The sequence below is a fragment of the Equus asinus genome, chromosome 2, assembly GCF_041296235.1.
Source record: "Equus asinus isolate D_3611 breed Donkey chromosome 2, EquAss-T2T_v2, whole genome shotgun sequence".
Taxonomy (NCBI): domain Eukaryota; kingdom Metazoa; phylum Chordata; class Mammalia; order Perissodactyla; family Equidae; genus Equus; species Equus asinus.
The window spans coordinates 32,340,508-32,367,407 of NC_091791.1; the positions used below are offsets into that span (position 1 = coordinate 32,340,508).

The window sequence follows — 26,900 nt, forward strand, 5'->3', positions numbered from 1 at the left end:
CACGCCCATCCCTCCATCAGTGCTCACGTGTCTCTCTCTAGGTGAGGCACTGACGGCCTCTTCTCTCCTCAGATCCCTGCATGGCAATGACATCTCTACCCTCCGAGAGGGCATCTTCGCAGACGTGACCTCCTTGTCTCACCTGTAAGTAACTCTGGCCCAATTCTCAGGGCCTCTTTGGATTTAAACAGAACTTGGATTCCAGGAAAGACCTCACCTCCTGAGACTGTCAGAGTTTGTTGCTTTTACCTGAAACTAATAAAGGTTGTGAACTTCACGTGCTCCCCATCTCAGGCTCTTACACATTCTGTCTTTCATCAGTCGCAACAACGGAATTTGAGAACAGTTCTTCACAAGCAGTAATAAAAGTAGTAATGACCATTTATTGATTGCCAAGCACTCCACCTGCATCACCTAATTTAATCCTCACAGCAATCCTACAACCTAGGTAGTGCTATTCCCATTTTACACGTGAGGACACAGGACCAGAAAATGTGAGAAGCTCACCCAAAGTTGTGTAGCTGGTAGGGCTGGAGTCTTCTGTCTCTGTCTCAAAAGCCCGTGCTCATAAGCATGACACCAGTATTGTGCCTCTGACATCACATGGTGGGGGATAAGCTCCAGAAATTTCCTGACCCCAAGAAGTGGTATAATTGGATATAGAATTGCTTCCAAAACCATTTAGCTGACAGCATCATGAGGATTCTTAAAAAATAGTAAGCTCAATTCCTCTAAAAGCTAAAAGTAGAATTCCCATATGACCCAGCATTTCCATTCCTAGGTATATGCCCAAAATAATTGAAAGCAGGGACTCAAATAGAAACTTGTATACCAATGTTCATAGCATTATTTACACTATAGCCAAAAACTGGAAACAACCCAAGTGTCCATTGACCGATGAATGGATAAACAAAATAAGGTGTATACATACAATGGGATATTATTCAGCCATAAAAAGGAATGCAGTTCTGATATGTGCTACAGCATGGAGAAACCTTGAAAACATGCTAAGTGAAATAATCCAGACATAAAAGGACAAATATCGTCTGGTTCCACTGATATGAGATACCCAGAATAGTCAAAATCATAGCTACAGAAAGGAGAATGGTGGTTTCCAGGGGCTGGGAGCAGGGGAAAGTGGAGAATTTTTGTTTAATGCATACAGAGTTTCTGTTTGGGGTCATGAAAGAGTTTGGAAAGAGATAGTGGTAATGGTTGCACAATGCTGTGAATATAATTGAGGCCACTGAATTGTACACTTAAAAGGGTCAAAATGGCAAACTTTGTGTTATACATTTTTTACTACAATAAAAAAAAGAAAAAAGCAATGAGAAGAGTGATGTCAACAACATGGCAGAATGAGTTGTTCCCTTTGTCTCTCACCCTTCCAACTAAAACTAAATGGACCTTCATTGATCAGTGGAGGATACACACACAGCACATCAGGACGCCTGAGAGACCCATGCAGCTATACATCTGAAGGGGGATGGAGGGGCCAGGCCGGTGGTGCAGTGGTTAAGTTTGCACATTCCACTTTGGCAGCCCAGGGTTTGCCAGTTTGGATCCTGGGTGTGGACATGGCACCGCATGGCAAGCCATGCTGTGGTAGGCATCCCGCATATAAAGTAGAGGAAGATGGGCATGGATGTTAGCTCAGGGCCAGTCTTCCTCAGCAAAAAGAGGAGGATTTGTGGTAGTTAGCTCAGGGCTAATCTTCCTCAAAAAAAAAAAAAAAAAAGAAAAGAAAAGAAAATGAAGGGGGATGGACTACCCAGAGGGAGGTGGTGGAGATAGGTGAGCACTCTCCAGCCCCCTGGCAGCCCTGTACATGTGTGCGACTGCTCTCCCAGCTGGAGTGCTCATAGCGCTGCTGCGACCCCAAGGGTGGGAGTGCACCTCGGCATGACTGTGGGAACAGTTGATGGCAGCCCTGAGACACCACATGATCACTTTCCCATCTGGTGAGAGGGCCCACAGTGTTGCCACAGTCTCTAGGGAGTGGGCCAGGCTTGGACCCAGTGGGGAGGCCCAGCCCACCAAACACAACGGCTAGTGTGACCTAGAAAGAGGTGGCAGATCTGCGTGCCCAGGGGAACAAGTTTCCAGCTTCTGTGAACACCTTTAGTACTGCTGTGGCCCCAAAGTGGGGAGCACATCTCGGCAGCACTGTGGGAGCAGGTGGCAGCAGCCCTGAGCCTCCGCATGATTGCTTTCTCATCCAAGGGGATTGCCCACAGGGCCACTGTGGTCCCAAGGAGTGGCCCAGGCTTGGGCAGGCATAGCTGACAAGGATCATAGCAGGCTCAGATCACACAGCTTTTGACCCCCACCCAGTGACAGCAGGTGGAAGCTGCAACCAGATACTATCACTATGCAGAGGCACAAATCCATGCAATCAAACAGTATGAAAAAATAATATTAAATCTCCATACAAGAAGGAAAATGACAAGCACCCAGAAATCAACCCTGAAGGCACAGAAATCTGTAATCTAAATGACAGAGAATTCAAAATAGCTGTCATAAAAGACTCAGCGAGTTACAAGAGAGTCAGAAAGAACTGTCAGAAAGACAGTTCAATGAAATCAGGATCAAAATTAATGAACAGAAGGAGTTCGTCACAAAAGAGATTAAAACTATAAAGAAAAACCAATCAGAAACGTTGGAGGTGGAAAAAATAATGAATGAGATAAAGAAAAATTTGGAGTCCTTAAATAACAGAGCTGATATTATGGAGGTTAGAATCAGCAATTTAGAGGATAGGAATATAGAAATGCTTTAGATGGAGGAGGAGAGAGAACTAAGACTAAAAAGAGATAAATTCTCCAAGAAATATCTGACTCAATTAAGAAATGCAACATAAGGATTATAGGTATTCCAAAGGGAGACGACAGGGAGAAAGGAGGAGAGAGCTTCTTCAAAGAAATAATAGCTGAGACCTTCCCAAACATGGGGAAGGAGCTGGAATTACAAGTAAAAGAAGCTAATAGAACTCTTAATTATATCAATGTGAAAAAACCTTCTCCAAGACATATATTAGTGAAACTGGCAAAAATAAATGACAAAGAAAAATACTAAGGGCAGCAAGGCAGAAGAAAATACAAAGGCACCCCATTAGGCTTTCAGTGGATTTCTCAGCAGAAACCTTCCAGGCTGGGAGAGGGTGGAATGATATATTCAAAATTCTGAAAGACAAAAACTTTCAGCCAAGAATACTCTATCCAGCAAAAATATCCTTCAGATATGATGGAGAAATAAAAACTTTCCCAGATAAACAAAAGCTGAGGGAGTTCCTTGCCACAAGATCCCCCCTGCAAGATATAATCAAGCAAGCCCTCACACCTGAAAGAAAAGAAAGGGTTTACAAAGCCTTGAGCAAGGAGATAAATAGGCAGACACAATCAGAAAATTACAACTCTCTATCAGAACAGATTAGCAAACAATTATGACATTAGAGACAGAGGGAAGGAAAGCATCAAGAATAAATATAATCACTTCATTTTAAGCACAAACTCACAACACAAAATAGAATAAGTTGTGACAATAGTACCTTAGAAGAGGAAGAGGAAAAGGATGGGATCTGCTTAGACTAAGGGAATAAGGAGCTATCAGGAAATGGACTATCTCATTCGTGAGATCTTTCATACAAACCTCACAGTAACCACTAATTAAAAAATCAGAACAGAGAAATAAATGATAAATAAAGAGAAAAATGAGAAAACCATCATAGAGAGCCACCAAACTGAATTGTCAGTCTGAAATACACAGAACAAGAAACAAGGGAAATATGGAACAACTGGAAAACAAGTGATAACATGGCAGCATTAAGCCCTCATATATCAGTAATCACTGATGGAAATAAGAGGCTATCAGAAAATGGACTGTCTCATCTATGAGATCTTTTTATTTTGAGGAAGATTAGCCCTGAGCTAACATCTGCCACCAATCCTCCTCTTTTTGCTGAGGAAGATTGGCCTTGAACTAACATCCATGCCCATCTTTCTTGACTTTATATGTGAGATGCCCGCCACAGTAAGGCTTGCTAAGTGGTTTGTAGGTCCATGCCTGGGATCTGAACTGGAGAACCTTGGGCTGCTGAAGCAGAGCATGCAAACTAAACCACTATGCAGCCAGGCCAGCCCCTATGAGATCTTTTAAACAAACCTTGTGGTAACCACCAAACAAAAAATCAGAACAGAGCCACAAATCTTAAGTAAAGAGAAATCTGAGAAAACCATCACAGAAAACCACCAAATTGACATATCAGTCAGAAATACAAGAGAAAAGAAACAATGGAAATATAGAACACCCAGAAGACAAGAGATAAAATGGCAGTATTAAGCCCTCAGTAGTCACTCTAAATGTAAATGGATTGAATCTCCAATCAAAAGACACAGAGTTGCTGGCTGGATTAAAAAACAAGACCCAACAATATTCTGCCTCCAGGAAACCCATCTCAGCTCTAAAGACAAATACAGGCTTAGAGTGAAGAGATAGAGGATGATACCCCAAGCTAATGGAAAACAAAAGAAAGCAGGTGTTGCCATACTTGTATCAGACAAAGTAGACTTCAAGATAAAAAAGACAATGAGAGACAAAGAGGGGCAGTATATAATGATAAAAGGGACACTCCACCAAGAGGACATAACACTTATAAATATACGTGCACCCAACACAGGAGCATCAAAGTACATAAAGCAACTATTAATTGACCTAAAAGGAGTTATTAACAGCAACACAATAATATTAGGGGACCTTAACACCCCACTTTCATCAATGGATAGATCATCCAGACTGAAAGTCAACAAGGAAATAGTGGAACTAAATGAAAAACTAGACCAGATGGACTTAATATATATATATATAGAACACTCCACCCGAAGTCAGCAGAATACACATTCTTCTCAAGCACACATGGAACAGTTTCAAAGATAGACCATATGTTGGGAAACAAGGCAAGCCTCAAGAAATGTAAGAAGACTGAAATCATATCAAGCATCTTTTCCAACCATAATGCTATGAAACTAGAAATCAAGTAAAGAAAATGCTGGGAAAATGACAAACATGTGGAGACTAAACAACAGGGTACTGAACAACAAATAGATCATTGAAGAAGTTAAAGGAGAAATAAAAAAAATCTAGAGACAACTGAAAATGAAAATACACCATACCAACTCATATGGGATGCAGCAAAAGCAGTCCTAACAGGGAAATTCATAGCAATACAACCCCACCTTAACAAACAAGAAAAAACTCAAATCAGCAATCAAACTACTCCTAACAGAACTAGGAAAAGAAGAACAAACAAAGCCCAAAGTCAGCAAGGGAGGGAAATAATAAAAATTATGGCAGAAATAAATGAAACTGAAACCCAAAAAAACAGTAGAAAGGATCGATGAAAGAGTTGGTTCTTTGAGAAGATACAAAAAATTGACAAGCCCTCAGCCAGATTCACTAAGAAAAAACAAAGGCTCAGATAAATAAAATTAGAAATGAAAGAGGAGAAATTATAATGGATACCACAGAAATACAAAGGATTATAAGAGAATACTATGAACAATTATATGCCAACAAATTGGACAATCTAGAAGAAATGGATAAATTCTTAGACTCATACAACTTCCCAAAACTGAATCAAGGTGAAATAGAGAATCTGAGTAGACCAATCACAAGAGATTGAAACAGTAATCAAAAATCTCCTAAAAAATAAAAGTCCAGTACCAGATGGCTTCTCTGGAGAATTCTACCAAACATTCAAAGATTTAATACCTATCCTTCTCAAACTATTCCAAAAAATTGAGGAAGTTGGAACACTTCCTAAGACATTCTACGAGGTCAACATCACCCTGATACTAAAGCCAGACAAAGGAAACACAAAGAAGGAAAATTACAGGCCAATATTGCTGATGAACATAGACGCAAAAGTCCTCAATAAAATACTGGCAAATCAAATACAGCAATACATGAAAAGGATCATACACCACGATTAAGTGAGATTTATACCAGGGACACAGGGATGGTTCAACATCCACAAATCAATCAATGTGATACACCACATTAACAAAATGAGGAATAAAAACCACATGATCATCTCTATAGATGCAGAGAAAGCATTTGACAAGATCCAACATCCACTTATGATAAAAACTGTCAATAAAATGGGTATAGAAGGAAATACTTCAACATGATAAAGGCCATATGTGACAAACCCACAGCCAACATCATACTCAACCAGGATAAACTGAAAGCCATCCATCTGAGAACAGGAACAAGACAAGGGTGCCCACTCTCACCACTCATATTCAACATAGTACTAGAGGTTTTGGCCAGAGAAGTTAGGCAAGAAAAAGAAATAAAAGGAATCCAATTAGGCAGTGAAGAAGTGAAATTCTCGCTGTTCACAGATGACATGATTTTATATCTAGAAAACACTAAAGAATCCATTGGAAAACTGTTAGAAATAATCAACAACTACAGCAAAGTTGCAGGGTACAAAATCAACTTACAAAAATCAATTGCATTTCTATATGCTAATAATGAGCTAACAGAAAGAGAACTCAGGAATACAATCCCATTTACAATCACAACAAAAAGAATTAAATATCTAGGAATAAATTTAACCAAGGAGGTGAAAGACCTAGACAATGAAAAGTATAAGACATTACAGTAAGAAATCAATGATGACATAAAGAAATGGGAAGATATTCCATGCACAGGGATTGGAAGAACAAACATAGTAAAAATGTCCATACTACCTAAAGCAATCTACAGATTCAGTGCAGTCCCAATCAGAATCCCAATGACATTCTCATGGAAATAAAGCAAAGAACCTAAAATTCATATGGGGCAACAAAAGACCGCAAATAGCTAAAGCAATCCTGAGAAAAAAGAACAAAGCTGGAGGCATCACAATCCCTGACTTCAGAATATACTACAAAGCTACAGTAATCAAAACAGCATGGTGCTGGTACAAAATCAGGTGCACAGATCAAAGGAACAGAATTGAAAGCCCAGAAATAAAACCGCACATCTATGGACAGCTAATCTTCAACAAAGGAGCTGAGAACAGAGAATGGAGAAAGGAAAGTCTCTTCAATAAATAGTCTTGGGAGAACTGGACAGCCACATGCAAAAGAATGAAAGTAGACCATTACCTTTCGCCATACACAAAAATGAACTCAAAATGGATTGAAGACTTGAAGGTAAGATGTGAAACCATTAAACTCCTAGAGAAAAATATAGACAGTACACTCTTTGACATGGATCTTAGAAGGATCTTTTTGAATACCATGTCTACTCGGGCAAGGGAAACAAAAGAAAAAATAAGCAAGTGGGACTTCATCAGACTAAAGAGCTTCTGCAAGGCAAAGGAAACCAGGAATAAAATGAAAAGACAACCCTCCAACTGGGAGAAAATATTTGCAAATCATATATCTGACAAAATATATAAAGAATTCACACAACTCAACAACAAAAAAACAAACTGCCCGATCAAAAAATGGGCAGAGGACATGAACAGACATTTTTTCCAAAGAAGATATACAGATGGCCAACAGGCACATGAAAAGATGTTCAACATCACTAATCCTTAGGGAAATGAAAATCAAAACTACAATGAGATATCATCTTAACAGCCATTAGAATGGCTTTAATTACCAAGACAAAAAAATAACATGTTGGAGAGGATGTGGAGAAAAGGGAACGCTCATACACTGCTGGTAGGAATGCAAACTGGTGCAGCCACTATGGAAAACAGTATGGAGATTCCTCAAAAAGTTAAAAATAGAAATACCTTATGACCCAGCCATTCCACTACTCGGTATTTATCCAAAGAACTTGAAATCAACAATTCAAAGAGATATATGCACCCCTATGTTCACTGCAGCATTATTCACAGTAGCCAAGATGTGGAAGCAATCCAAGTGCCCATCGACTGATGATGGGATACAGAAGATATGGTCTATATATACAATGGAATACTCCTCAGCCATAAGAAAGACAAAATCGTCCCATTTGCAACAACATGGATGGAACTTGAGGGTATTATGTTGAGCAAAATAAGTCAGACAGAGGAAGACAAACACTGCATACTTTCACTCATATGTGGAAGATAAACAAGCACATGAACAAAGACAACAGATTAGTGGTTACCAGAGGGGAAGGGGGTTGGGGGGTGAGCATAAGGGGTAAAGGGGCACATATATCTGGTCACTGACAAATAGTAACGTACAACTGAAATTTCACAATGTTATAAACTATTATGACCTCAATAAAATGAAAAAGCAATGGGCCATGGCAGGGCCATCCTAATTCTGGAGGTTGGGCCGGACACAGAGGACACATTCAGGCAGTGTTCGGGCCTGGTGGACTGCAGTTGGGCCTCTGGGTATTACTGCATCCTCCTTCTCTCTGCCCCACAGCCCAGGGCCCAGGGCCTGAGAGGGCTGGCCCACCCAGATCAGAGAGTCTTTTGGGGTCCAAGCACCTCTACTTTAAGGTCCTTCACTCAACAATTTCACTGAATTTTCTCAGTTCTAAGACTCACCTTTTCCACATTTTTAATCTCTAAAATCAGAATGTATCTTACAAATGATCTGTATATTTAATATGATAATATCTTTCTATCCTTCCCAAAGCATGTTAAATCAGTAGTACATCTAACAATCTTAGTCTTGAAGAAATAGAAAAGTAATAGGAGCCACTTCTTGAGGGTCTGCTTGGGACAAATACGTTACTATGTGTGAATGCTTTATCTGTGGTGTCATGTTTACTTCATGACCAAAATGGGAAGTAGGTTTTGTGCTATGCACTGGCTCCACGAACTTGACAGAGACTGCCATGAGCCTGCAATGAAGATTCCAGGGCCAGTCTGGACTCGCTGGGAAGAGTGCAGTGATTGATTAACGATGTCTGCCAGGGGAGTGGATTGGGTAAGAGGCGCTGTCCTAGGTGGTAAGATTTATTATTTCTGTTTTACAATCCCAGATTCTGAAAAGTTAAGCAGCTTCTCTAGGTCATAAAGCTAGGAAATGACAGAGACAGGATTTCAACTTAGGTGTGTCTGATTCCAAAGCTCTTTGTTTATTCTTTATTGCCTCAATAAATATGTCCTGAGTAACCAGAGTGAGTCAAGTGCTGAAGAATTTACTAACACAAGGTTTCTGCCCTCTGTGATATTCTGAGATATTATAAAATGAATTCAAAGGCAGCAGTGACTAACTCTGGGGAAGTCTGAGGAGCTTCACAGAGGAGATGCCATTTATGCTGCCATTGGAAAGGCACTAGGTGTTTGCCATTTGGAGAAGATAGGGAAAGACATTCTAGGAAGAAGGAACAGCATGTGTAAGGGCGTGGAGGCAAGAAAGTAAATGACGTATTCAGGGATGCCATGTTGTCTAGCATAGGATATAGGAGGTTTGGTTGGGTGAGGAGTGTGAGGTGGGAAGAGATGAATCTGGAAAGGGACATTGGAATTCCATTGTGAAGGCCTCTTGTGCCATGCTAAGGAGTTTGGACTTTATTCTATAGACAGAAGGGAATCGTGGAAGAATTAAGTTGTAGAAACGGGTGGAAAGCCATGGTGACACGTGAAGGCTGGATGGGATGGGATGAGGCAGGAGGGAGCCTGGCTGGAGATAGTTCCTCAGGCAGGGACAGTGTTGTTCATTGCTCTTAATGACACTCATTCCAGGGGCTTCTTGCCATCTGTGTTTGATAATTTTTGGTTTTGAGCTCATTTTTTTGCTGACGTTGGTAATTCTGAGGACCAAAATTGGAGATACTTCTCCCCAGAGAGTATTTGCACTCGTCTTTGCTGGGCACCAGGTTTGGTGCTGCTCTGGGCCCATGCAGCTTCCTTGGCTTACCCTGGGCTGTGCCGAGCATCTGCTTCAGCTCTCTACCTGGCAGGCAAGGCCTTTGCAAGCATCTGGTCCACCTTTCCTGCCTTAGGATTCCCGCTTTGTGTATCTCTTATGCTTGGGGTTTAAATGTACAGTTGGCTACCTTTCCTCCTTCCCTGTGAAAACTGAACAATACCCATATACATTCTGACCTTGTCTCCAGCTCAAAATTGAAAGGTTTTGAGTTTCAAATGGGAGATGAACAAACAACATATGTTTTATACAACCAAAAAACCAAAGCTGCAAAAACAAATTTTGAGCCCATGCCTATCTATAAATTCAGACTTTCTTTGGGAGATCAGTGACATCAGCCCAGAAGTCAGATCCAATTTGTAAGCAATAAACCAATAAGTAAAGATCAATTAAGCAGTAACTGTAGAAGAGGGCATCAGTATTACTGATTAGATGTATTTGTTAATTGCATTTCTGAAGCCCCATTTCTCTACAAGACAGCATCTATGTGAAAGAAATCTTCCATTATTATGAAACAGCCTTGTGAATAAACTCTGCCCTTTATACCCAGGGTTTCAAATGGAACTAGGCAGTAGTGTGGGAGATGTGCATATGATGTATTCAGGTGTGTGCACATGCAATGCTGATGGAACATACGTGCATGTGCACACGTGTATCCATTATCTCCTCTGCACAGAAGAGCTGCCACTATTCCATAAGGATTTCTTGAGTACTTACAGGGAGTCAAGGAATAGAAAAGGGTGACAGACACTCACCACATTCACTCTGGCCTTCACAAAGGCCACATGCAATCTGAAGGGAGGGATGCGCCCATGGCTCCGTTAACAAGTCAGGGGTTTCCCAAGAATTAGCACCCAGTGTTCCTGGCCCCTGGAGGTGCCCTCTGTTCCTACTGTGACTCTGGCCTGGGCCTCTCCTCTTCACCAGCAGTGTGCAGAAGAGTGGGTGGGGGAGCCAAGGGTGTGGTGGAGGGTGAGGTCTGCCATGTTTTAACCCCTTGAACTGGTGTTACGTCCTTGTTCTGCCGTCAACTTGCAGTGGGATCTCACACAATTCATTCATCTCTTTAGGCCTCTTTCCTCACCTGTAGAAAGGTTATTTCTAAGGTCTGCTATGGTTCGAACATGCCATAATAATTGTGAGTGCTCATCACTGCCCTGGGCTTCAATACCCTGCACATCTCTCTGCTGCTGTTTGCTTTTATATTGTTAGTTCATCTTTTGCCATTTCTCTGTCCATTCATCCATCCATCCATCCATCCATCAGCACATATTTACTATGTGCCAGATCCTGTGCCAAGGTTCCCCAATGTCATCCTTCATTTCTATAATCTAGCATTTTGTTGCCTCTAATCTGTCACACTGGAAGGTTAGATTTACGAATTCATTAAGGATTTAGTGTGAAAAGTGAGGATGGAATGATTAAGTAAATCATGGTATGCCCATATGACAGAATAGTCAGGAGTTAATTATGATAATTATGGCACGGTAATTTATTACTTGTTGAAAACACAGAATAAAGAAGATAGTACACTCTGATTTCATTGATGTACACGTATGAACATAAGCACTGGAAGGGAATACATGAAAGTTAAATTAGTTACATTTATGGGATGATAGGTGATTCTTTTCTTTTTTGGGTTTCCTTTGCTTTCATACTGAGGCTTGTGCATTTCTCATGCTTTTAAGCAGGAGTTCATTCATCAAATGTTTACAGGATGCCTGCTGGTGTCAGGCACAGTGGGGGATTTATGGTTCCTGCTCTCAAGAAGCTTTGGTCGAGTAGAAGGAGACTGATGCACACACATAAATTCCCTGGGAGGAGGATAGGCAGAGGAGGTAGAGATCAGGTGAAGGGGATTTTGAAGTTTTAGTATTTGCTAAACTCTATAGTCGGCGCCTCTGTGAAGCAGCTGCAGGAAAGCTATTTTGGTCCTGGTTACATTAATAGAAGCCCAGTGGGGCCTTGGCAGGAACACACCGAATATCTACTGTTTCAACTATTTCCAAGTTATCCCAACGACCAACAACGCAGGGCTATTTATACTTGTGTTGGAGTATGAACCTGAATCCGCAGTCCTTTTGGACGGATGAGTGGCCTGGCTGCCATCCCCACCCCTGCGTCTCAGCTGGGCCTGTGCGTCTCCACTCCCCACTGAGTTCACAGGAGCTGGGAAAACAGTCCCCAGGTGAAAGTGAATGACTAGTGCTACTGAAGCAGCCACAGAAAACTGGACTTTGGATAAAGTAAAGCTTGAAATGTTGAATTCAGGAGCAGCTCAGTCTGCACTGCACAGAAACAAGGAAAGCATGTATTGGTCAAGCCAGAATTTAAAGTTTTGAATAGCTTTATATTGACTTTGGTAGTTTTTCTTCTTTTTTATTATTATTTTTATATTAAGAGTCAGAAAGGGACACTTACATTCGAGGTGCAACTTTGCTACCATTCAAGGGGGAATTGAAATTGGGGAGGTCCTAAGAGATGTCAAAGGCCTCCACATTCATAATGGCCTCAAGTTAGTCTTTTTGTCATTTTCTATGAAAAAGCTACAGGGCTGAAAGAAGACGCCATTCATAATAAACTTTAAACTTGTGGCTTATTGCCAGACCACACTCCTGCAGTATACTCTAAAAAATATTTTAAAATAAATTCTGTATTTATCTTTTGAATAACATAATTACGTTTCCTGGCACTTTTTATGTTAAAAATATTAATCTGGTGAATGTAAACATTTTAAATATACCATCATTTTTGTATTCCTGTTATTTAAAAAAAAAAAAGTCTTTGTGTGTTAACACACTGAAGCTTCAAAAAATCAAAGCCTCTGAGCGTCCTCTGCCTCTGACAAGCGCTGGCCCTGCTTAGTGGAAGGAGGGAGGTGTCTGCCCCGTCCCATTAGCCAGGATGGATGCTGGCAGCAAATCAGGACAGAAAAAAATTAAATACATGTCGAGGTTCAACTGGCTTTCTTTTCCAAGCTGTATTATTCCCTTGGCGCTCATTTTAGGTTATATGTGCTTCTCTTTCTCCCCTCTCCAGATTGCAGGCTCTTTATCGAATCATAAAGTGAGCCCCAGAGATGTTAAGCGAGCTGCTCAAGGTCACCCGGGCAGTGAGCAGCTGCGCCGGGGCCAGAGTCCAAGTCATGTTCAGCCTGCTTTATAAGATCGCACAGTCATCAGCTGTGCTATTTCGGGGAATTCCTGCTCAGAGTCGATGCTGCTCTCATCACACCGCATGCGTCTCAGGGGGAACCACCTCCTCTCTGTTGCCCAGTTAAAACAGGTGGAAAATGGCAGTGCATCCCTGGGTTGCTTAATAAATCTACCCGTTCTCATTAACATTATACAGCCTTATATTTTCGAAATAAGGTTGATATAAATGTGCTTCAGACAGGATGCTCTGATTTTCCTGTTTGCTGGGTCTAAGAGCTCTGGCTCCTCCATGCCCCCAAATCCGTGCCTTGTTCATCTCTAAATCTCTCACTGTGGTTTAGTGAGAAGATTATGAGCTTGCACACCGCACTGGTAAAACGTTAAGAGGCTGGCCGTATACGGTGTTGGTTGAGGATGTGAAGAAGCAGGCGTGGCCTCACACTGCCCGCGAGTGTAAGCTGATACAACCTTTTTTGAAGGGCAGCTGTTAACATTTGTTTACATGTACTTCCTCTGTGAGCTGAATCCTACCTCTAGGCATCTGCTCTAGGGAAATGCTCAAACATCACAAAGCGGCACGTACAAGAGTGTCCACTGCCGTTGTGGACCAGATGTCTGACAACAGGGAACTGCCTCAGTAAGCTATGAGATATCCATTATTTAGGATGCTGTGAAGCAGTATGATAAAATGAGGGGGATCCAGATATGCTGCCTGGAAAAATCTCCAAGACATGCTGTTTAGCAACAAGCAAGCTGCTCAGTAATGATGTGTGGTGGATGGATTTAATTTATGTGTAAATATGGGAAAGGACTGGAAGGCTGCATGCCTGAGCATGGTGGCCATGTGGCCATGTGTCCTGTGGTTGGCAGCAACAGTGGGTGTAGACTTTTTTTCGGTAATATGGGTATATTGTCGTTTATTTACTCACTCCCTCATTCATGAACATGGGGGTTTCCAGGCTTTCTATTACAAACAATGCTGCAATCAATACCATCACACACATGTCTTTACACACTTGTGCAGGTACAGCTGTGAGAGAAACTCCCAGAAACAGAATTGTTGAATCAAAGGCAACTGCACTGTTGACTTGATAGAGAGCACAAAATTCCCCTCCCTAGGAGTTGTACCATTTTGCACTCCTGTCAGTAACACAGGAATGTGCCTTTTTTTTTTTTTTGAGGAAGATTAGCTCTGAGCTAACATCTGCTGCCAATCCTCCTCTTTTTGCTGAGGAAGACTGGCCCTGAGCTAACATCTGTGCCCATCTTCCTCTATTTTATGTGGGACACCTGCCACAGCATGGCTTGCCAAGCGGTGCGTAGGTCTGGCACCTGGGATCTGAACTGGCAAATCCTGGGCCACCAAAGTGGAATGTGTGAACTTAACTGCTGTGCCACTGGGCCAGCCCCAGGAATGTGACTTTTTTAAAAAATCAAGGTGAAATTCACGTAATATAAAATCAACCATTTTAATGCATACGATTCAGTGGTACTTTGTACCTTCATGTTGTTGCGTGAGGTGAAGACTTTTGTCTGCAATGTCTGAAAATGATTTATGGTGACAACACATTCATGTGCTCCTTATTTAATTAAAAATGAAAAGAAAAAGAGTATAGGCTTCAGAGTCAGACAGTTCTGGGTCTGGGTCCAGGGGCTGCCCTTCACTAGTTGTGTGACCCCGGGGAAATTACTTGTTCCACATGAGGCTCAGTTCCCACGTCTTTGAGATGGAGAAAAGCACACTAACACTGTGGGGCTGAGAGGTTAGATATACTATCGTGGGAAAAGCAGCTGGTTCATCGCAGTGGTAAATGGTGGTTCCTTTCTCCCTGGGTCACTCTGGAGGCACAGCATCTGTAGGCTCTGGCCTCGATGGCACAGGTTCAAATCCCGCCTCCCCTCTTTCTCTGTGAAATCTTAGGCAAGTGCCTCCACTATTTTGAGCCTTGGTTTCAACATGTAAAATGGGGATAGTAGGTTGTGGTGAGAACTAAGTAAGATAGGACATATGAAGTGCGTAGAACAGAGCTTGTTACACAGTAAATGCTCATGAAGTGGGGCTACTGGATTTGAAGTGGGGGTACTGGCATAGTGCCCAGCACCCTAGGTGCCCAGTGGATGAAGGACCCCATGAAGCTGTAATGCCTGCTTCTCTCTGCTCTCTGACCCAGGGCCATTGGTGCCAACCCTCTGTACTGTGACTGCCACCTCCGCTGGCTGTCCAGCTGGGTGAAGACAGGCTACAAGGAGCCGGGCATTGCCCGCTGTGCCGGGCCCCCAGACATGGAGGGCAAGCTGCTCCTCACCACGCCTGCCAAGAAGTTTGAATGCCAAGGTGAGCCCGGGAGTGCGAGAAACGTTGGTGGCTAGTGGGTTGCATCCCCCCTTCCTGCTGCTGGGGGTCCAGGACCTGCCCAACCCTGGCAGGGCCTTCCAGACACTCCCATGTCTCTGCAGGGACCAGCTGGGTGGGGTCAGGTGGCAGGAGCGAGTCACCTGCTGCCTGTTAGCATGGCTGCCCTCTAGTCCTGATGTCCAAGGAACGAAAAAGCCAGGCAGAAAATCTCAGGCTGTGAGGGCTTTAATCCCTCCCGGGGGTTATGTAAGGAACATAAAAATAGCAGCAGTGTTTCTGGAAGCCCCAAGCCTCTCAGCAGTGCGAGCACTCAGGCCTCCCTTTGGTAGGAATTGTGCTCAGCAATTAGCTTAAAGCCCTGAGCACCGGACCCAGCTGCCACTCTCCTGACATTTGCAGAAACACAGGGCCTGAGTGTGATTGCAGGCACCTCACCCTGGGCTTCTGTAAATGCCCCTTCAGGGATGGATTGACTGATGGACCGACGGCCCAAGTGCCAGGAGCCCTGCTGAGCAGAGGGAGGTAGCCAAGTGCCTGCCTCAGGCCCAGCTTTGTGTGCAGGGGGACAGCTGGGGGAGGGCACTGGAGGCCATGGGGCACAGCCTCTGCCCTCTGCGAGCTCGAGGACCATCATCGGAAATGAAACTGACAGCCATAGGTTAATGAGGAGGCCCCGGGCCACCCTGTGTGCAGGATGCTGTCACAGGCGACACAGTTCAGAGGGGCTCCATCTGTGGCTCGGCTGTTGGCTGTTGGGAGCAGGCCAATTTACATTGAAACATTTGCTCAGTATTTATTTAACGGAGTGGGGTGGAACTGGTGAGAAGTTTTTCGTTATTTTTTTTTTAACTTTTTATTGAAATATAACACGTATAACAGAAAAGGACACAGATCCTAAGTAAATGGCTCTCTGAATTTTCACAAACTGAATGCACGGAGTAACCAGCACCCGGATCACGGAACAGAGCCAGCCCCTGCCTGTACCAAGAAGGCCCCTGACGCTTCCCTCACTTGTCACTGAAAAGTGTTGTTTTTTCATACTCATGCCTTTGCAGCAGAGCCGAGATTTCTCCACTTCTAGAAGGAGTCTTAAGTGGAAACCGGAGTTCACTGGCTGGTCTTACTATGTATTCTTGTAAGGTCTTCATGTCCCTTATTGGTGATGCCCTAAGCAGCCTGGCTGCCAGCTCATCCACCTCCAAGTTCAGGGAAGAGCGACCAGGGAGTCCTCAAAGGGCCGGAGAAGGTCTTGCCCAGAGCTGGAGAGGTGATGGGAAAGGTCCTTCCCGCATCAGCCTGGGAGAGAAATAACTTCAAGGCAAAGGGACCTTTTTCCCCTTAAGCACGGCCTCCTCGCAAAGCTGCGTCTCCAGCCTGCTGAGGAGGACCCCTCGTTATCCTGGTCGGCGGGTGACAGGGCTGGGGAGGCTGCCTCGAAGGGGTGTGAGGGGATGGGGAGCCAACGTCAATAATAGTGACTGTGACACTCGCACGCCGATGGCCCTGCCGTGCCCGTCAGCTGGGGACCTCCTTAGGTGTCCAGCGCCCATTAGCACTTTTTGTGGATTGGCTCCTTAGTTCTTACAGCCCCGGAGGCAGGGGCTGTTATTAACCCCCTTTTACAGAGGCGGGTCCAGAGGCCCCGGAGGTGGACTGAGAAAGGAGAGTATGAGCACAACCCAGAGAAAATACAGCGAGGGGCAAAAATCTCCTTGGGGAGAGGGCTTCTGGCAGGTCCCTGCAGGGCTGGGGTGCTCGGCATCAGGGGCTCTATGCCAGCCCTGCCTTCCGCCTGCACTGACGCCCTCCCCCTGGCCGCAGGTCCCCCCACCTTGGCTGTCCAGGCCAAGTGTGATCCCTGCTTGTCCAGCCCATGCCAGAACCAGGGCACCTGCCATGACGACCCCCTGGAGGTGTACAGGTGTGCCTGCCCCAGCGGCTATAAGGTGAGTGGAGGCTGCGCCGGGAGGAGGAGGGCTGCTCGTGTGCAGGGTGGGCAAGGCTGGGTCTGTCTTGTTTGCTACTCTGTCCCCAGTGCCCAGAGCAGTGCCTGGCCCAGAGCAGGCTTGAGGGGATGTTTAATTAATGACCGCACATATGAATGAATGAATGAACGAACAAGTAACTCCCCGGACAGGCAGGCCAAGCTGCTGAGGGGGTGGCTGTCTCTGTTGGCTCACTCTGGCCCCTGGGTCTCCCTGGGATCCCATCACTGACTTTTCTCCCCAGGGTCGAGACTGTGAGGTGTCCCTGGACAGCTGTTCCAGCGGCCCCTGTGGAAACGGTGGGACCTGCCACCCACAAGAGGGTGAGGAGGCCGGCTTCACGTGAGTTGCCTGGAGGGGCTGGAACCTGATACGCAGGGTGCTGATGAGGTCCAGCACCTAAGCCTCGGTGCCCTCCTCCTCCTAATGGGATGGCCCAGGTCCCCCTGTGCTCTGGGAGGAGATGGAGGGCAGGCTCAGGGGGAGCAGGCCCTCACTAGAGGTCTCTCCATGCCCACCCAGGCCAAGACCCTGTTGCCCAGAGGCAGTGGAAGCCCAGAGAGATTAGGGTCTGCCCCAGGCACACAGCAGGCTGGGGCTTGGAGCTGCGCTGCCCACTTCTGCTCCAGGCCTCTTCCTGCTCTTGCCAGGTGCCAGGAGGGTCTTTTGATGGTACTGGGAACCATGGCCAAGGGCATATGCAGTGGCAGTGCCAAGGAGCAGTTTGGGGGTGTTTGAAACCCCTATAATCTCCACTAACCCATAAGGCCTCCAATCAAAGTGAAATGTCTACTTGTTGGGCCAATTTGCCTGAAGGTGGGGTGCCCAGCCAGCTCCTTCCTATCCAGCCACCACCCTGAGCCTGCCTGAGGTGGGGCCTCCCCCCAACAACTCACAGTCACACTGGTTGCACATGGGCAGCTCATTTCCCACCGCTCCGTGAGGGGCCGGCCCTCATGACTCTTCTCTGCTATCGCCATGCAAGCCCCTCCACAGACCCTGCTTCCCCTGGACCCCTCAACACGCCCCCCCACCTTCCCAGAGGCTCCCGGACCCAGAACTTTCTGGAGGAATACATAGTATTTAGTTGCTGAAAATAAATTGCCAGTCGAACAAATTGGCTCTTCAGAAAATGAGGTTGAGTCTACTGGCAGAAATGGCCAAACCTGTCTCTGCAAACCCATATTAGCAGATGTAAAAAAGAAAGCACTCAAAGGCCTCTCTTCCCGTCATCGCCTTGGAAACAGCGTCCTTCCCATAGGCTTGGTCCTCCTCTGGGCTTTGACAGCGGCTCCGTCAAAGCCCCCTACTCCTTCGCTAGATTCCTGGGGGGAGTCTATGGAGAGTGGGGGCCTGAGAGGACACCCCCAATGAACTCCCCCTGCTGGGCAGAGAGAGGGTGCAGCTGGGGGGTTGTGGAAGCTCCCCTCACATCTAGCAGCCCTACAGAGTGGGGGGCCGTCAGGGTGGGCCCTTTAGGTAGAAGGGGGTGCCCCCTTGAGCTGTCCCTGAACCCTGAGGCTTACAAGGGCCTCCTGGGTTACTCTCCATCTGTGCCCACCACGCCCACTGCCCTGCACCCAACCCCCAGCAGGGGGAACCTTCTGAAATGCAAGGCTGATCCCATAGTCCCCGCTTAAAACCCCCCAAGCCTTCTTGGGGAAAAAAAATTCAGCTTTAGGACGTGCCTTGCAACAGTGGGCTTCAAACCTTTTTGTATCAATAGTCTACTGTACACTTGATCAAAGCAACATAACTGTACTACAAAACTTGATTGATAATCATTTCACCCAAAAGTAAAATTTTGTTAGACCGTATCTCTTACTAAGATAGATGGAGCTTCTTTTTGGTGTTCTTTTCTCCTCATCAGTTCCTGTTTCCAGGAGTGAATATTACAGAATGAAAGAGGGCTCAGCAGCCAATCAGTTCCTTTTTAATATGTATATACATAGCTGTAAATGCTGGGAAAGTTGGTTCACATATATAAATCAATGGGATCAGAAGTTTTATTGTAGCCACGTCATTTAATTATTTTGAAATCCTTCCGAGTTTATATGCCAAAATCCCAGAGTGATCTGTCATCAAAAATTATTTTTAATGCTCTATCAGCTGACAGTTCCGTGAGGTCTTCCTTAGTGATTTTTAATGCACGGAACTGGAGACCTTTTGAGTTGCAAAAGCATTTGTTCATTCACTTGGGGAACATCGATATTTCTAGCTGTCCCCTTATTTGGCACCTGAGGATTTTAGCCCCAGGCCTGTCCCTCCTTGGACTCGGGCGGGGAGAGGCACGCACGCCTTTCTGGAGCTCTGGGGATGATCGATTTAGGGAGGAGTTTGTGCAGAACTTGAAGATCTGTAAATTAATTTCTCAGACCTCTGTGACCCACATACCCCTTGGAATGGGTGCCCCAGGGGACAGTGTACCCCGGTTTGAGGATCACTGATCTCCAGGGCCCTCCACCACCTGACTCCTGCTCACTCTGCAGCCCCGTTCTCACCCCATCCCGGAAGTGTGTGCTCCCCAAATCCTGAACTATTTGGATGAGTAGGTCCCCTCCAATAGGACGGTGAAAGGCTCTCTCCTCCAGGCTTTTGCATATGCCTCTGCCCCCAAGGCCTTCCCTCCTCTTCCTGCTCTCTCCTGTTGGGGTCCTTGGCTAATGCATCAGCTCCTCCAGGAAGCCTGCCTTGACCGTTCCCCCTGAAGAAGGAGTTAGGTGTCCTCTGCTCTTTTGTCCACCTTCCCCAGCCTCACTGTTGCACTATCCTGATACCCACCACCTCTCCTCTGGTCACCTGTCTCCTCATTGTCTCCCCCCCTAGACTGTGAGTGAGTCCCACGAGTGTAGGGCCAGTCTGGTTCACCTCTAACCCCTAGCACCTAGCAAGGGCCTGGCCTGGAGTAGGGACCAAAGCTCAGGGATAATCGTATTGACCGGTGGCCCCAGGCTTCCACCACTGCCTCAGGAAGGCTGCCTAGCTGGGTGTGGGCCCACCCACCTCACCCTCCTCCCCTGCCCCGCCCAGGTGCTCCTGTCCTACCGGCTTTGAAGGACCGACCTGCGGGGTGAACACAGATGACTGCGTGGAGCACGCATGTGCCAACGGGGGCATCTGTGTAGACGGCGTGGGCAACTACACCTGCCAGTGCCCCCTGCTGTACTCGGGTAAGCCTGGCAGGGTTTGAGCGTCTGCGGGGAGGCCAGGGCCCACGCACACCCCGTTCCCGTGGGCGGAACACCCGGGGACCTGCCTCAGTGTCTGCAGGAGGTTTCTGCTGGGCCGGCTGCCTGGAACAGCACAGAGAACAGCTTCTCCCCTGCTTCTCCCTCCTTCTTCCCCCAGGAAGGGCCTGTGAGCAGCTGGTGGACTTCTGCTCCCCGGATTTGAACCCGTGTCAGCATGAGGCCCAGTGTGTGGGCACCCCAGATGGGCCCAGGTCAGTGGTGCCCGTTTCCAGGGCCAGGGAAGGTCATGGACAGCAAGCTCCCTCCCCTCCACCACCTCCCCATCCCCATGCTAACTCCTCACCTGTCGAGGTCTCGGCTGTGCAGGTTCCTGCCAGTCAGTGCAGGAGGTGGTGGTGGGCACAGCTTTGCGGCCAGACACGCCTGGGTTATAGCATGACCCTGAATGGATGCCTTGATCGCTCTGTGCCTCGTTTTTCTCATCTGCAAACTGGGCGTACCAGGAGCTTCCTCCTGGGGTGGCTGTGAGGATCGCATGAGCAAATGCATGGAGAGTACTTGGCTCCAGGTCCGACATCTGATAAGTGCTCCACAAATAGCTGTTATCATTCCAGATCCACAGTTCCTCATCTCCAGTTACAAAGTTTACAAAACTCTGAAAACCAAAACCCCATTTGATAGTAAAATCTAACCTGAACTGAACAGATCTGGAATAAAAGCTGAGCTGCACTGATGGAGATTACTCAGCCATTATTCATCCCACGTATGTGAATGTACAGAGATTTCGCTGCAGAAATGTGGCCATGTTTGATCAAGGGGCCGCCCCAGATCCCACTGGCATGGTACCTAGTACACAGTTGTAGGAACTCTTACCTTTCCAAAATCCAAAAAATTCTGAATTTCCCAACCTATCTGGCCCCAGCAGGTTTGGGTAAGGGGTCATTGACTGTTGTCACCATTATTATTACTGGCATATGTGGAAGTGCTTTGTCACCTGAAGACGGCTGTTTGAAAGTTTTTGGTTTTAAATGGGTTTTAAAAATGTTGCTCTCATCTGCAGCGTTGCATCCACTGGTCAGGGCAGCACAGGTGGTCAGGGCAGGGCTTCTTAGGGTCTGTGGCTGAGGAAGCTGGCCAGGGCGGGGGGTGGAGTCCCCCAGGGAGCCCATGGTGCACAGGAGCCGCCCAAGGCCCAGGGGCATGAAGCAAGAGCTGGGGGATTATCGAGGCCCGGATCTGAGGTCGAGGGGCTGCACAGGGGCCTCCGTCCACGTGGTGGACAGACACTGCACTTCTGGGTGAGCTGCTGGGTGGCTTTGGTGCGGGAGACCAAGAGGCAGTGGCACATCAAGTGGCATACCCGCTCTTCAGAGGGGCTGGGCCTCAGAGGGGAATAAAGCAGGACTGCACGTCGTCCAGTTTGGAGGTACTGGGATAGGCCCTCGCCCCACAAGAAGACGAGCACACCGTGGATTATAGTGCGTGTTCTCTCAGCTTCCTGTCTCGGCGGGAAGATGGAACTAACAGACACTCAGCTGCGCCTAGCATTGCACCTGAGAGCCAGCGAGTATTCAGCACACATTCACTGAATGAATGAAAGAATGAGTGTAAACGAGTGAGTGGGTGGTGGCTTAGCTACTGTGACATTTTTCAGACTGCAGCCCGGGCCCCACTAGTGGATTGTGATCAGTCAGGTGGGTCAAGATGAATGTGAAAAAATAAAACAGACAATATCAACGAGCATCACGCCATTTTATACAGTAAGGACAAGTATGGCGGCAGGAAACTGGTTCATGGGGGGGGGGTGTGTGCGTGCGTGTGTGTGTACTGGGTAGAAAGGTATTTCTTACAGCTTGAAAAACACTGGGAATGAGTGAAAAGTCCAGGCAGGAGCGCGTACCTGCAAGGTTCTGTGGTGGACCCTTGGAGTTTGCAGTTTGGAAGGGTTTCCGGCAAGGGATTGCTCAGTGACAGCTGGGGTGTTCACCAGAGGCTTCCTGGAGGAGGTGAGGTGTTGGCTTGGCTGCACTGCGGCTGGGAGAGAGAAGAGGGTATTCCAGAATCAACAGGGGTGAAGGCAGAGAGCCGCTGGGGTGGGCCTGCTGTAGGGGGAGCAGGATGGGGAGAATCTGGCAAAATAAAAGAGGGTCACTGAAAAGGGGGTGGAGGGACGTGCTCTTTCTTTGATAGGCAGATGGTTGGCAGAGCTGGACAGACTCAGGCAAGCAGTGAGGCCCAGCAGGAGCCGGCCTGGAGTCAGGAGCTCACAGAGAGGCAGGCACTGGCCCTTCTGAGAGCCAAGAGGCCTGCCCACTGGAGTTGGGGAGGGCAGGGAAAAGGGATGGTGGGCCCCGTGTGACGCAGGGCCATGCGCAGGGGGAGCAGCCGCGCAGATTGAGAAGGGGCTGGAGTTTGGCTTTGGTGTGCTGTTGCTGGTGAGGGTGGGTCCTCCATGACAAGAGTCCCATCTCCTCCAGCCCCTGGTGTCCACCCTCCCAGCCCGGAGCCCGCCCCCTGGCCTCTCGCCCCTGCCAAGCCCACACAAGCTCTCTCATTTTACTAGAAAAGGGTCCCAGGATGGGCTGGGGCATCTTTATATCTAGGGCTCTGTTTCACCTCCTGGGGGACCCCATAGACCTACAGGGCCTTGAGGTTCTCTGTCACACACACACACCCAGCCCCTGGGCCCCACAGGCTCCTGGCTGAGCTCTGGGCTGAGTGTGGGGCTGACTGCCCACCACTGCCCCCTGCCCCCTAGGTGTGAGTGTGCCCCAGGCTACACAGGTGACAACTGCAGTGAGAACCAGGATGACTGCAGGGATCATGGCTGCCAAAATGGGGCCCAGTGCTTGGACGAAGTCAACAGCTACTCCTGCGTCTGTGCTGAGGGCTACAGGTGAGTGGCCTCTGGACGCACCATGAGTAACCAACTCCTCCTAGCCATCAGCCCCGGGCTGGCAGGAGCCCCCAGGCATGGCTAGCCTGGGAGTTGGGTCCTGGGGTTTTAACCATGGCTATGCCAGTCACCAGCTGTGTGGTCTTGGGAGCGTTGCTTAGCTGCTCAGAGCATAGGCAGAGGGTCCCTAACCTGTTTGGTGGAGGGAGGAGCGGGTGGGCACAGATTACTGGGCAGTGCGCCATCACTTACCTGCCCAGAGAACCTCTGATGATATGTCCTGCCGTTAAGGACATTTACCTTTGCATCTTGGTTCCTCTGGGAGGTTGGGAGGGGAGGGCACCTGCCCTCCTTCTGCCCCCCACCTTCCAGGATCTTTTTTTTTTTAACAGTTTTATTGAGATACGATGCACATACCATATACTTCACCCAGTTAAAGTGTACAACCCAATGGTTTTTAGTATATTCCCAGAGTTGTGCATCCATTACCACAATCAATCTTAGAATGTTTTCATTACCCCAGAAAGAAACTCCACACCTCTTATCTGTCACCCCAACCCCGCTCCCTCCCAGCTTTAGGCAACCACTAATCTACTAACATCTATGTCTATAGATTTGCTTATTCTGGATATTTCATATAAATGGGATCATATAATCTGTGGTCCTTTGTGACTGGCTTTCACTTAGCATCATGTTTTCGAGGTTCATCCATGTGGTAGCATGTATTGGAACTTTGTTCCTTTGTACAACTGAGTAACAGTCCATTGTTTGACTAGACCACATTTGTTTATCCATTCATCCATTGATAGATGTTTGGGTCGTTTCCACTTTTTGGCTACTGTGAATACTTGCTGCCAGAGTGCTGTAGCCTGTACTGGAACCACCTGTTGGTAGTAATGTCCCCTCTTATTTCTTTAGTAATATGAGCCTTTTCTCTTTTGCTTGTGTCTTTAGTCTCAGTTTTCTTTTCTGTAAAATGGGTATAGTAAAACTTGCTAGCAGTCTAGCAACACGAGGAGTGAGTGCTTCTTAAACTTTAATATGCACACGAGTCACCTGGAATCTTGTTAAAGTGCAGACGCAGGAGGTTTTCCATTTCTGACAAGTGCCCAGGTGATATAGCTGCTGCTGGTTCAGGGACCACACTTGTTTCTCATCTGGTTTCCTAGTATCCTTCTGGCTCGTAATTCTCTCAGGAGAACTGTTCATTGGGAGCATCTTCGGTTGCTTTAAGGATCCAGTTTCCCGAGATGTTCAGTGAGTGTCTCTCCAGGACTGTGGGAGAGGAAGACGCCCGCTTGCTCCTTTGCCTTGCTCCCTCTGACCTGTGTCCTTTTCCTCTCAGTGGGCAGCTCTGTGAGACCCCTCCCCGCCCGCCTGCCCCCAGGAACCCCTGTGAGGGGACCGAGTGCCAGAACGGGGCCGACTGTGTGGACCAGGGCAGCCGGCCGGTGTGTCAGTGTCTCCCAGGCTTTGGTGGCCCCGAATGTGAGAAGTTGCTCAGTGTCAACTTCGTGGATCGGGACACTTACCTGCAGTTCACCGACCTGCAGAACTGGCCGCGGGCCAACATCACACTGCAGGTGCGTGCCCTGGCGCCTGGTCACAGGGGGGAGCCGGGCAGCAGGGGACCCCCCCGGGTCAGAGCATCAAGATGCATCCCTGCCCAGGTATCAGTCAAAGCTCTTTGGATGTGGGTGTCAGGATCTGAGCTTGAACTAGTTAAAGCACAGTTGGAGAGGTTATGGGGTCACACAACCAACCTCAGAGAAGGGCGGAGGTGGACGTGGTTTCATGGGTGACTGGATGCAGAAAACCAAACTGACCAGGATCCTCTCCCACCCTCCCTTGTCTCAACTGCTCCTCAGCTTCAGCTCCTAATGTTGCAGATGGCGTTTCTCCACGTGGCTCGAACACAGCCAGAGTTAGCTCTGGGTTTATATCTTTAACCAAATGTCCCTGGGGTCCCTTATTTTGCCATTTCCTGTCTTGAATTCCACCTCAGAACATCACTATGTTGCCCTCAAAAAAAGCAAATCCCACTTCAACAGATTGTTTGCTAAATATTTCTTGGGGAGGGAGAGGAGAGTAGATTATATCGTACATCACATGATAAAAAATTTAAAACTCCTCTTTAGTCATCTCTCTCTTTTCCCAAAATTCCATTCCCTATCCCAAATGCCACATCTCTCCTCTCTCCTTTTTTTGTCCTCCTCTCTTTTTTTCTCAGAACCCTTCAGCCTCTCAAACATGCTCACTCTGCTCTCCTTCCCTTTATCAGCTCCCCAGAATCCTATCCGCTCACACTGCCCACACAGCAAGACCACAGCCAGCCTAACTGCTCCATAAAGTAAAACTTGCCCAAACCCTACGCAGCTGTTGCCTCTGGCACAATCTTAGGTAGACTCAGTTTATCCTGCTGGCCCCATGGCTGCCTCTTCCCTGCCAGCTCTCATTGGACAACCGTCAACAACCTCAGGGAAGACCTCTCATTGGCCTGCCTTCAGTCACATGACCATCCCTGGACCAACCACTGAGTCCAGCGAGATGGGGTGCCATGATTGGTCCAGCCTGGGCCATGTGCCAGCTCTACAGACCAGGGAGTCAGTTCTTTACAGGGAGAAAGCGGGGAAAGGGGACAAGACAGGAAGAAAGATCATGGCTCCTACAGCATCCTAGAGGGATCTCCCTCCCAAGGCACTACTCCAGCTTTTGCTTGCATGGCTACAGTGACAGGCACTTTGTCCTGAGGGGCTCCTTCCAGGTTTGGTGGCTCAGGTGGTTAGAGAGTCTTCCTGGATCTCCTCTGCAGGTCCCACTCTGGCCCCAGGGCAGCTCCCTGAGGCCCACAGAACAGCTACGGCACATCGAGTCTAACTTTCCTCTCTGGGCAGATGGTCCCAAGGTCTCTTACCTACTCCTCCTAGCACTTAGTTTCTGGGCCTCAGCTGGCCCATCTGCTGTGCCTGTCCCAACCCTGGCCAGACTGGCAGTGGATGGGCTATGAACCAGGGGCTGCCAGCCTCTGTCAGCACCCCCTTGATGTGTCACCTGGGCTGGCTGGGCAGCCAGGGGAGGACAGTTCTGCACACAGCATCTCTCTTCCAATTGTGGGTCCCCCAACTGCCCCACCTACCAGCCTGTGTCTCTGCTGTGTGGGGTTGGGTAAAAGGAAAGTGCCATTGCCCATCAGGTCTCCACGGCAGAGGACAATGGGATCCTGCTGTACAACGGGGACAACGACCACATCGCAGTGGAGCTGTACCAGGGCCATGTGCGTGTCAGCTACGACCCAGGCAGCTACCCCAGCTCTGCCATCTACAGGTAGGGCTTCCTCGTGCCCACCAGCAGCCCTCAGGCATCTCCTGGGCCAAGAGCAGGTGGTTCCTGGCACCACCAGAAACCTGGGCTGCTTGAGCGGAAATGGCATTCAAACCATTTAGTC

General features: G+C 47.5%; 1 protein-coding gene across 1 annotated transcript in view; it reads left to right on the plus strand.

Moving 5' to 3' along the window:
* The window catches only part of SLIT1 (slit guidance ligand 1), a 184,006-nt gene that overhangs the window by 150,528 nt on the left and 6,578 nt on the right, over positions 1–26,900 (plus strand). Inside the window, exons 25-33 of the mRNA XM_014868493.3 lie at positions 73–144; positions 15,199–15,362; positions 17,205–17,329; positions 17,613–17,710; positions 20,399–20,538; positions 20,717–20,810; positions 23,318–23,455; positions 24,801–25,038; positions 26,649–26,779. Of these exons, the coding sequence (XP_014723979.3) occupies positions 73–144; positions 15,199–15,362; positions 17,205–17,329; positions 17,613–17,710; positions 20,399–20,538; positions 20,717–20,810; positions 23,318–23,455; positions 24,801–25,038; positions 26,649–26,779 (1,200 nt within the window). The remainder of the gene's footprint in view (positions 1–72; positions 145–15,198; positions 15,363–17,204; positions 17,330–17,612; positions 17,711–20,398; positions 20,539–20,716; positions 20,811–23,317; positions 23,456–24,800; positions 25,039–26,648; positions 26,780–26,900) is intronic.